Genomic DNA, 12,662 nt, shown 5'->3' with positions numbered 1-12,662 from the left:
AAACAGATGTTAAGACTCTTAGGTGGAAAATGTCTTTAGTTAAATAACTTTTAAAAATCTTATTTTAATAGGATAATGCTTAAGTGTTGAAACTTAGTTTGATTTTTGTTATTACATAGTTTGTATTTAACAAACAAATTTTGCAGTGTTCAAATTTAGGAGAACAGTAAACAAATTTAAAATTATACGTAATGTATTTATCTGGTTTTCTTTTGTAATAGGAAACATTTTTAAAAATTGTTTAAAATAATGATTTGTAGCATAACCTAACATTCAGCCAGAACATACATTTATAGTATAAAATATGCTAAAGTGCAGCACTTCTCAAAGTATGCTCTGTGGTCTTGGGGGGGGGGGTGCCCATCCCCTTTTAGAGGTCTGCAGACATAAAACAGTTTTTATAATACTAGTGTTACTAGCTTTTTTCCCTGACTGTGTTACATTTGTACTGTTGGTATGAAAGCAGTGGTGGGAAAACTGCTGGTGTATTAGTATTGAATCTAGGCAGTGGCACCAAACTGCATTAATACTTACTGTCTTCATCCTGACCATGCATGCAGTTTTGTTTTGTTTTGTTTTTAAAGCCAGTTTCACTTAGATGACAGAACAGTAGAATACTAATTTTATTGAAGCTTGACCCTGGGGTACACGTCTTTTTAATATTCTATGTGATGAAATGGGAAATACCCCAAAGCACTTTTGCCTAATGAAGTATTATGGTTAAAGGTAAGGGACTGTACAGTTGTTTGAGTTGTAAGTTGAACTAGCCTCTTTTTTCATGGCAGACCATTTCTACTTTAAAGAATTTAATGGACAAAATTTGGTGTTTCAGCCTAGGCTATTTGACAGATATTTTCTTGAAAATATGTGAAATGAGCCTGTTACTTTAAGGAAAAACAATTGATAATATTTGTTGCCAATGATAAAATTCAAGTGTTTTAGCAAAAACTAGAATTTTGGAAACCTGTGTCTACTACTATGAGCTTGTTACTTCCCAGTGCTTACAGACTTTTCTAATGAGATGGGTAGGAACATTAAGACTGATTTAAAAAAAATGCTTACTGAAAATGTGTCAGGATTTGGAAGATCTACATAACTGGGTGAAACAATCAGTAGTTTTTCAAATGACCAATGATGATGTTAAAACCCATGTATGGTGAAGAGCTGTTCAGAGTGCTAGATAGACCTCAAGGTTGGATGGCATTACTATGATAGTTAACAAAATTCTGATTTTTCAACTCATTGCTTCCCCTCTACTTGTTTCTTGGCAATCTGCTATAAGGAAGAACTTTCCTTTGTCCTCATTTATAGTCCAGCAACAGTTCTCTGACATTAGCTAGGTATACTACAGTTTAGTCCAGTTCTGACACCAACTACCCTGAGTTAGTTCAGACCCAAATTAAGGCCTCAGCCCCATGATCTCTCCCTGTCCCCTTTCCCTTACCCCACTTCCGATATTTTGCTAGAATAATTAACACAACTCAGGAAAGCACAGTGCTTATGATTACATTTTATTGTAAGTTTATTATAAAGGGTACAGCTCAGGAACAGCCAAATGGAAGAGATGCATCGAGCAGGATGGGGGTGCCACAGAACTTCCATGCCCTCTCCAGGGACTGCACCCCCCTAGCACATTGACATGGTCACTGACTGGAGCTCCCCAAACCTTGTTTAATTAAGAGTTTTAATCTGGGGTCTTAACACATACATACATGATTGATTAAATCATTGGCTAAGCAATTTAACCTGTCTCCATCCTCCCGTCCCCTGCGAGTGGAGATTTGGTGGTGCTAAAATTAATCATGTGTATAGTCTTTCTGATGACCAGCTCCCACCTTGAGACTACTTGAGGGGCCCCCGGAGTCACCTTTTTAGCATAAATTCATATATGATTTAAAGTGGCTTGTTATGAATGATTAGAGACATTCCTGTCATTCAGGAAATTCCAGACGTTTTCGGAGGTCTGTGCCAGAAACTGGGGACAAAGATCAAAAATATTTTTTTATTCATTTTTATTCACAGTGTGTATATATGTGTGTATGTGCAGTCATTCCTTGGTATCCTTCAGGTTGGTTCCAGACTGTCCACCCTGGCTCCACCAACCTTGGATGCCAAAATCCGAGGAGGTTGAAGTTCCTTATATAAAATGATGTAGTGCCATCGGCTTAAGAGTATGCTTGGATTCTGCATTGGCTGCCTCTGCATTGGTGGATATTGAGGACCAAACTGTATTTTTAATTTATATTTGAGTGTCTATCTTCATATGTCTATCTAATCTTAATTGAGAATCATTTTATCTTCCTACCTGGTAGTCATCCATATGAGCTCTTTTTAGTCAGTGGATTAGAATTTTTTGATGGTCGCAGAGTCCCAGATTTGATCAGTGAAAGTACCTTAAGCTGGTTCCTGATATACCCCGGTATCAAAATGTTGTTGATTTTTTGAACACTTAGGTTTTTTTCAAGCATGGCAAGATATTCTTGTGCCTTTATTCCCTCATCTTTGGAATTGGCCTTTTTTTTTTTTTTTTTTTTTTTTTTTTAATAAGAGGAAGCTCTGGTCCAACTCTGAAATCAGTTATTTCTCTGAGGAGTTCTGGTTGCTTATTAGTGGGAAATAGTATTTAGAAACCAAAATACAGGCCCTAGATGTGTTCATTATTACTGGTGCTCATTGCTTCTAGATCCTTTCTGTGCCAGAGCTGGGAAAAAATTTGTCTTTTAGGTATCATGAGTTCTAGTCCAACTCCACACTGATTCTTCCTTACCTTTCTTATTTCCTATTTGTACACCCCTTTCACAGTGAGAATACCGTGCCCAACAGTGTCAGCACATCTCTCTCTTTGCTAATTCCAGTATGCCACATAAAACAGTTTCAGAACTGTTAGAGACGTAGCACTATAAATTATTAAGAAAGAATAGAATTCAAGATTGTTAGCAATTTTTTTTCCTTGTTTGCCCCCTAGGTTGTCAGTATATTGTGTTCAAATGTTGAGTTCTCTCTCCCTCATCCTCCTCCCCCTACCCCCTTCAGTGTGTGGTAACACAAAATGACAAATGGGTTAAAAAGATCCCTACAAATAAACAAAGGATTAAAGCTAATTAAGACGATAGGAGCACAAATGGAGAGTAAGAGAATGACTTTTTTATTTCTGGTGTGAGTTTTGGTCAAATGTATTTTGAAGTTAAAACGATGATCTAATCAGATCTGACAAGTTGACAGAATTTTTAGTAAGAAACTTGGCTTTAACTATATTTTGTGCTTAGAGTTAATAGCTAATGCTAGAGAGAAGCACTCAAGATACTTTATTTTTATATATTTTTCATGTATGCAGTATATTCATATATAAAATATATAATTTATACATAAATCACATAATTTATATAAAATATATTTTATAGTTTTGAAGTTTCATGTACAACACTGAAATTCCTGAATGATTATGACCAATTTGTACATTTTGTTGGGTTATAAAGGGCTGAAATCATACACAGAAAACAATATAGTGACTTTATTATGCTGTACAGCAAATTACCTGAGAATATAGTGGCTTAAAAACATTTGTTATCTTACAGTTTCTGTGTCAGGAATCCGGGTTTGGCTTAGCTGAGTCTTCTTTACTTTAGACATCTCACAAGACTGCAAGTCAGGGTGGCAGGTTGGGCTCAGTCATCTCACAGGTTTGGATCTTCTGAGCTCAGTGGTTGTTAGGATTAAGTTCCTTGGGGATTGTTGAATGGGGGTCACACTTCATCCTCTGCCATCTTCCGTGAGGTCACTCCCCTCCTCCACATTTTAGGTAAAAGGTTATTCAAACCACAGGCAGGGTAGCCTTTAAAAAATGTAAAACTGATCCTTTTCTTACTTAAAGCTCCTTAATGGGCCTCCCATGCACTAGTGCACTTGGAATAAAAGCCAAAATTTTTAACATAGCTTACAATAGTTTATATGACTGGCCTCCATTTTTCTCTCTAGTCCCGTTTTAAGCCACAATTTCCTGTTTGATCCTCCTCTGTTATAAAGGGCTCTCTCAGTAGTAGTTTTCAGTCTTGATCTTGCATCAGAATCCACCTGCATTATTTGTTTAAAACAGATTTCTGGGGCCCATTCCCATAGTTTCTGATTGGTAAGTCTGGGGCTTGATATTTGTTTGCATTTCTAACCAGTTCCTGGTGCTGCTGGTCTGGGGCCACACTTTGAGAACTGTTCTAATCACTCAGGCCTTACAACTCATGAGTTGCTTTCTCGTTTTGGGATCCTTGTTCATGTCCTTTGCCAGGAATATTCTTGTCTACAATTCTTTGTTAACTTTTTTTTTAGAGAAGAATTTAAACATATATGATGATAGAATAATATAATGAACTCAGTTGTACTCCTCACCCAGCAAACAACAGGTGTTATTTTATGGTCATCTTACTTTATCTGTCCAACAATCCCTTCTCTCTTCTCCCAGTAATATATTTTTAAGTATACCCCATATTCTTATTATTTCCTTCTAAATATTTAGCTATTCCTAACACTCTTGACTTATCCTTTGTCTCAGATTACATGACTCTTCTGCAGAGAGGACTTCTTTGACCTCTCAGTCTAAATTAGATGCTGCTATTAAACTTACACCTGGGAGCTGTACTTTTGTTTTGTAACACTCACCATAATTTGTCATTAATGTTTATATATTCTGTGCATATTTGTCTGACAACTCCCTTTGCTTAACTGGAAGGTCCAAGAAGACAGGGATCGTATCTATTTTATTCATCACTGTGTTTGTAGCCCCTAGTACAGTGCCTGATATTGAAGTTAAATGTTTGTTGAATGAATAAAAATGGAGCAAACATAATTGATAGCATTTGCTTATAAAAACATTTAGTAAAAGAAATGTACTGGGATAAGCAATTTTATTGTCAGTGAACACTGCCCTGTCAGGAATGCAATAGAAGTAGGCCAGTTTGCTTTGTACTTCCTGTCTTCTTGAGTTACTCTTGATTTTCCCACTGGTGACACTGTAGTTTCATATTACTTCTAAAGACTGTATTTATAAGAATTTCTATTTGCTATTTTAGCAACTTGCTCAATGTTTGTCTCCTCCACCAGTGTTTCTCGGAGCCCGTACTCCTACCCCATTCCTGTATAAGTCCTTATCTTTCAGCACTGAAACCTAGATCCAGATAGTGCCTGGAATGAACCAAATGATCATTAAGCGTTAGTTGAGTGAATAAATGAAAAACAGATGTATCACCATCTAACAGAATATGTATTTTACTTATTGTCTGTGTTTCCTGCTCTTGATAGACCCTAGTACCTAGAGAGCTGTGCCTGCCACATAGTATATACTCAATAAATATGTACTGAACATGTGTGAGTAAAAATTCATTATAGTTTTTTAAGTAACTAGTTCCCTAGTATTGTGAAAAAATATATTTAAAAATTATTTTTAAATTAAAAAAGTAATTTAGTGTATCTCTTAGGATTAAAAACTCCACCCATTTAAATTTATTTAGAAGCTTAATATAGCTTAAAGTACTGTATTTTTTCATATCATTCCAAAACTACAGTTCAGAATTATTTATCATTTTCATATTATTTCCAGATATTCTGTATAAATCCCTTACTAGAAATTTGAAAAAGGAAGATTAAAGAAAATAAGCAAAAGCACCATGGCAAATAATGATTTAAAAAAGATGGTGGGAAATACTGTATTAACTATTACTAGAGAAAAATTTTTTTAAAAATTTAAAGTAAAACTATTTCAAAATGTTCTTTAACATCAGGTACCTGACTAGTGATTCTTCTTAATCAGCATTTCATTTTTTCAGATGATCTGCTTTCTTTTTGAGAATGGAAGAGTAATATATGTATATACTTATAAATGATTAGTAGATGTTTTTCATGAAATGCTATAATAATACCATGATGATTAAATAATAGTGACCCTGAAGAGCTGATCTTAGAAGTCATATAGACTGCCATTTGTACCTTTTTTGTTGTAACTTAGAGGCTGAAACTAATAAAAGAATAAAGGTTATGAGATTATATAATATCTTGAACAACTCATTCACAGAGTTTTCTGTAATTTAAAACATTTAATGTCTATTCTCCTTTACTCTCACAGCATCTACATTTGGCAGATAAGAGCAATATATTATTCCTCCTTTTTAACAGTTCTGGAGTACCAGAGACATCCTTAACTTGTCAGTAATTTGTAAAACCAAGGCTACTGTAAGCCATTTTGAGGACCTGGAAAAAAAAAAAGATTTAGGCATTCTAGCAAAGACAAAACCAGCTAACCAAAATTCTGTGCCCTGGAACTGGAACTGTAAAAGAGGACATTTAACATAATCTATTTCTTAAATTGTGGAGGCTTTTTGTTTTAGGAGAATTGTGTATCAGCAGTTAATGTTGTTTTGCTCAGAAAGATAGCTACACTCACGTTGTGCTTATCTTTGAAGATAGGGGAGGTTCCACAGGGATTCTTGATCATTTTTGTTTCAAGGGCTTTTTGACAGTCTGGTAAAGTCTGTTTTCAGAAAATATTTTTAAATGAATAAAGCAAAATATACAGAATTACAAAGGAAACAGATTATGAGAGACAGTTATCAAAATTTTAAAACAGATTCATGATATATGTACTAGTAGTATATGTGCTTATTTATTAAAATGCTAAGTAAAATTTAGCATGTCTAATAATTACAATCAGTTCAAAGTAATGATGAATGTAAGAGGCTACTTTGAGATGGCTGCAGTGAGTGTAATATGAATTGAGTATGTCTGTGATTTTTGTGGGTGATGAAGTTGAAGTTAATGCAACTGTTGCTGTGGTGTTTTTGCTTGCATCCATAGTTGAAGAAAATGCTAAATTTCAGTTAGAAGTTAGTGAAAAGATGTAAGTTTTGTTTTCCCATCTAAATTCATGGATCTCCTGGATTCTAAGCATAGACCCTTTGAGAGGGGGTATTGTGAATGCAAATTTAAGAATCTTTAAGTCCAGAGTTCAGTCTTCTGATTTGCCAAACAACCACACTAACTATTTTGTCCTTGTCCCTGTATTCTGTTTACCCTGCCTCCAGTTTCTCCCATGAGGAATCAGTGCTGCTTATTATTCCTTTTCTTATCCTGTTTGCAGAGGACTTACTGTATCTTTGATGGTAGAGGAGTGGAGTATGAACCTAGAGGAAACTCTTTATTAGGTTGGAATTCTCTGTGAAGTTGTTTGACTGTATCAGTGCATGCATAAATCTTTTGATGAAACCCTTGACTCCATTTAAGTAGTTTGTTTGCTTCCTGAAGAACCTAACCGCACTTCTTTAAATTGATTTGCTTAAACTTTTGCAGCAGTATTTTATCATTTCTAACTTAGCTGCTTTCATGCCTTTCTCTGTTGACACTGCCACTTTCAGAATCCTGAATTACTGTAGTGGTACATCTGGGGTTTTTGAGTCATAGCTGGAGATGAGATAACATCCATTAAGGGCCTGCTGTATTCTAAACACTCCCCTCGTTTCTCAGTAGTCCTCGGAGGCTTGGAGAAGATATGTTCCTCAGGGTTATTTGTGATGAAGCTGATGAGCAAATTCTGGCTTGACTCCAGTCCACCATGTCATGCTGCCCGTCTGATTATTTGTTTCTACTTTCAAGTGTGCCCAGTATAGTTTTGCTGAATTAGCCTTACTAAGACCATTTCACTGTGCTATTTCTGTTAGGCCCACTGTAGTAAACTGTGTGGCACGTCTGCCCTTCGTCCTGTGTTTTTAGCTACATTTTCTACATTTCTCTTCCATCGAAGTACTAACCAGGCCCGACCTTGCCTAGTTTCCAAGACCAGACAAGATCGGGTGCATTTAGGGTGGTATGGCTGTAGGCTACATTTCTCCTACTCTTAACATGCATCCTGTGTTCTAGGTAAGTCATTCACTCACCAGTCCTTTGCTATGTTATATTTCACATGCTTAGGGGGAACTTCTAATTCTCATTTGTCTTCTCAAACCTAAATTGACTTGCATTTTTCATGTTTACCAGTTTTGCTCCCAATAATAATGATTTACTCCATTTTAAGCCTACTTATAAAGGTTAAAATTTGTTAACGTACAGTCTCATCTATTCTCAAGGAATGACAGCAAAATCAGCTGAATTTTACTATACAGCTGAAAATTTTCATCCTTAAATCCTGTTAATGGTTGATGGTTTTTAAAAAAACAACTCTTATTGAGGTACAAGTTAAATACAATAAAATCCACTCATTTTAAGTGCAATCTGATGAATTTTGGCAAATATATATAGTTCTGTAACTACCATTACATTCAGACTATAGAGTGTTTCATTACTGCACATTTGCTTATGCTCATTAACAGTCAATTCCTCCAACTACTCACAGTCCCAGGCAACCATTGATCTACTTTTTGTTACTCTGTAATTTTATCTTTTCTAGCATTTGATAGCATTTGATATAAATGTGGTCATACAGAATTTATTCACTAGTTGATGACATTAATCCTTTTACCAGCTGATGGGCATTTGGATTATTTCTAATGTTTTGCTGTTGTGAGTAATGCTGTTATGAAGATTCTCCTACAAGTATTTTTGCAGACATATGTTTTCATTTTTCTTGAGTAGATACCTAAGAAGGGAATTGCTGGGTTATATGGTAAGTATATTTTTAAGAAACAGCCAAATTGTTTTTCAAAGAGGCTGTGCCATTTTGCATTTTTGCCAGCAGTATATGAGCTTTCCAATTGCTTGCTCTACAGCCTTACCAGCCTTTGGTATTGTGTTTTTAATTCTAGTCATTTTGGTGGGTGTGTCTTGTTACCTCATTGTGATTTACCTGTTTTAATTTCCCTGATGACTAGTGTTTTATTTTTATTATTATCATTTAATGCTATTAAGCTTTTATTTTTTAAAATTTTTATTGTTTTACTGAAGTACAGTTGATTAACAGTATTATTCATTCCAGGTGTACAGCATAGAGATTCAATATTTTTGCAGATTATATTCCATTATAGGTTATTACAAGATAATGGGTCTAAATCCCTTGTTGGTTATCTATTTTATACATAGGAGTTTGTGTCTGTAATCTCATACCCCTAACTTGTCCTTCCCCACTTCCCTCTACTCTTTGGTAACCACAGGTTTGTTTTCTGTGTCTTTGAGTTTGTTTCTGTTTTGCATATACAAGTCATTCATATTATTTTTTAGATTCCACATGTGATATTGTATGGTATTTGTCTTTCTCTGTCTGACTTACTGCATTAAGTACAGTAATCTCTAGGTCCATCCATGTTGCTGCAAATGGTAGTACTTCATTCTTTGTTATGACTGAATAATACTTCATTGTATGTACACCCACACACACACACACATCTCTACACACCCCTTCTTAATCCAGCCGTCTGTTGATGGGCACATGGGTTGCTTCCATGCATGCATGTCTTGGCTATTTTAAATAGTGTTTTTGTCTTTTTCTGAATAGTCCCTATTGCTTAGTGATGCTCAGCATCTTTTCATGTGCCTATAGGCCATTAATGTATATTCTTTTACGAAGTATTTGTTCAGATCGTCTACCTAATTTTTTATTGGTTTGTTTTATTTGATTCTAAGAGGTTTTTTTTTCCTTTTAAATATATTTCAAATACAATTCCTTTGTTATGTATATCGGAAATATTTTCTCCCAATTTGTGGCTTGCCTTTTCATTTTTAAAAATATTATCTTTTGAAGAGCAGCTTCTGTTTTTGAAGTAGTCTAGTTTAGTAATATTTTTCCTAATGGCTCATGCTCTGTGTGTCATAAGAAATTTTTGCTTAACAGGGTTACGAAGATTTTTCTCCTGTTTTTTTCTTCCAGTAGATTTATAGTTCAGGCTCTTATATTTAGATTTATGATCTATTTAAAATTAGTTTTTGTGTATAGTATGATTTGTAGTCAAATTTTATTTGTATGCAGATAACCAGTTTTTAAACATCACATGCTTGAAAGACCACGTTTTTCCTCCATTGAATTACTTCTGCATCTTTGTTGAAAATTAATTGACAAAAAGTTGGGTGTGCATTTGTGGAATCTTTTTTCTGTTTTACTGATTCACATTAGGGGTCGGCAGACTAAGGCCTAATATCCAGATTTGGCTTGTGGCCTGACTTTTGTAGGTAAGGCTTTATTAAAGTGCATTGCCACACCCGTTCATTTTTTAGGTTTTATCTATGGCTGTAACAGCAGAGGCAGATTTGAGAAGTTGTGACAGACTGTGTGTCCTACAAACCTGAAAATACCTACGACCAGGCCCTTTATGTTAAAATACCTATGCCAGCCCCTGATCTGTTTTTATGCCAAATTTATGTTCAGCTGATTACTATAGTTTTGTAAGTCTTGATCAGACTGTGCTAAATTAGTCTTGAACTTTGTTCTACTTTTAAAAAGTGGGCTATTCTAGGACCTTTCTATGTCCATGTACATTTTAGAGTGAGCTTGTCAACTTATACAAAAGCCTGCTGGAATTTTGATTGTGATTGCATTTAATGTGTAGATCAATTTTGGGGAACTTAATAGGATAAAAATAAGTTTTCCAGTCCATATTTGTTGAGGCTCTTTTTAATTTCTCTCAGTGATGTTTCTTATTTTTAGTTTGCAGACCTTGTTCATCTTTTGCTAAATTTATTCCTAAGCATTTAATTTTATCTATTGATGCTATTATAAATATAATTTTTAAAAATTTACATTTTTCAGTTGTGTTGCTGAAATATAGAAATACAATTGGTTCTATATATTGACCTTGTATACTGCAACCTTGGTAAATTAGTTAATTGTCCTAATTTTAGTAGATTGCTTAGGATTTTCTACACCTATGATCATATCCTTTGTGAATAAAGATGAGTTTACTTCTTCATTTCCAGTCTGTCTGCCTTAATCTTGTTTAAATCTTAACAGTTGAGAATCTCCAGTATAATGTTGAATAGCTGATTAGAGCTAATATCCTTGCTTTAATATTTGATTTTAGGTAGATCCATTTAGTTTTTCACCATTAAGATTCACTGTAGGTTTTTGTAGATGGCTTTTTTTTAGAATCATGAATGCCTGTTGATTTTATAAAGTGTTTCTTCTTGTATTTTTTGAAATGATCATATTATTGTTCCCATGTCTGAACATGGTGAATTACATTAATTTTTGGACATTAAACTAAATTTGCTTTCTTAGATAAAACCACTTGCTCATGATGTATTATTTTTTTAATATTGAATTTGATTTCTTAGTTAAGGACTTTTGCATCAGTATTCATGATGGTCTGCAGTTTTCCTATGATGTCACTGGTTTTGGTATCAGGGTAATACTGGCCTTCTAAAGTAAGCTGAGGAAGTGTTTTTTCCTCTAGTTTTTGAAAATTCATATGTGATTAGTGTTTTTTTTAAGTTTCTTAAATATTTGATAGACTTTACTAGGAAAGCAATCAGTTTTTTTTTTTTTTTTGTCTTACGGTTTTTATTAATAGCTAAGTTGTAAGAATTTACAGTTCCCCCTCAGCTCAATAAAAAGGGTGTTCTTGGCACAACTAAATTTGAAAATATATTGGGCTTTATCCTGCTTTCTGATTTTTGTTAGATGTGGAAGGGACATTTATGAGAAGTTGAGAACCAGCCTTTCCTACTGTATACTTTAAACATAATAGGGAAATCATTTTATTGTTATATTTTGGCTAAATGTTTGATACTGTTCTTACTGTATTTGATTGTTTTTCTTATTCACCTTTGTTTTTATTAATTTTAGGAACTTAAAAGGAGTATAGAAAATAAAGCAGAAAGGAAAATGGAAGGTCAGAATACCCAGAGTCCTCAACAGATCTCACAGCGTCGCAACACTAGCTCAGAGCAAAATGGTCATGTTCCTGCAGTGCCAAATACACAACCAGTTCTGCAGTATGGTAATCCTTATGCGACACAGGAAACAAGAGGTTATTAAAATATCTTTGATTTGGGGTTAGTTGAATATGGAATTTTTTGTTTGTATCTTTGTGGGATTAGAGAACCGTTGGTATGGTCAACTCTATCTTGTTTTATAACAAGCAGTTTTAATGTTTAACTGACTTCATCTAGAAGCAATGCACATGAATGAGGAGTATTTGCTTGTTACACATAGTTCTTATTTTTAAGAATCATTTGGGATAAAAATAACATCATTTTTTGGATGCACTAAAATGGTTCTTTATATTCTGTTCATCATAGTTATACACAGATTCTAATTTTAGTGCCAAGTTTCACCCTGCTCTTCCAAAATTTTTATTCCAGATGGCGCAGATGGCGCTTTTTACCCAGATGAAATCCAAAGGCCGCCTGTGAGAGTGCCCTCCTGGGGACTGGGAGATAACGTTGTCTGCAGCCAGCCTGCTCGAAACCTTAGTCGGCCTGATGGTTTAGAAGACCCTGAGGATAGTAAAGTAAATTGAATATCCGTTTTCTGAGCTAGTCCCTTTTTATTTTTTATCCTGTGTAGAGAGTTACATATGTGGGGAAAGAGAGAGTGTGTGTGCTTGTGTGTACACATGATTGCTTACTTGATTTTTGGAAAAATCTGTATTTAAATTTAAAAAATCAACCATTAATATGCTTCAGACTTAGACTATAGGATTTATACTAAAGTAAAAGATGAAGTTCGGAAAATGACCTCAGAATATTGTAGTTTTTAA

The 12,662-nt window shown here is 34.5% G+C and overlaps 1 protein-coding gene across 3 annotated transcripts in view; it reads left to right on the top strand.

Moving 5' to 3' along the window:
- The window catches only part of TAX1BP1 (Tax1 binding protein 1), a 76,498-nt gene that overhangs the window by 54,615 nt on the left and 9,221 nt on the right, over nt 1-12,662 (top strand). For all 3 annotated transcript variants that reach the window (XM_014551506.2, XM_014551504.2, XM_014551505.2), the window contains 2 exons: nt 11,747-11,930; nt 12,265-12,413. In XM_014551506.2, the coding sequence (XP_014406992.1) occupies nt 11,747-11,930; nt 12,265-12,413 (333 nt within the window). The remainder of the gene's footprint in view (nt 1-11,746; nt 11,931-12,264; nt 12,414-12,662) is intronic.

This window comes from Camelus ferus, chromosome 7 (assembly GCF_009834535.1).
Source record: "Camelus ferus isolate YT-003-E chromosome 7, BCGSAC_Cfer_1.0, whole genome shotgun sequence".
In the NCBI taxonomy this organism is placed as follows: domain Eukaryota; kingdom Metazoa; phylum Chordata; class Mammalia; order Artiodactyla; family Camelidae; genus Camelus; species Camelus ferus.
This window is presented reverse-complemented; position numbering and strand designations above follow the sequence as displayed.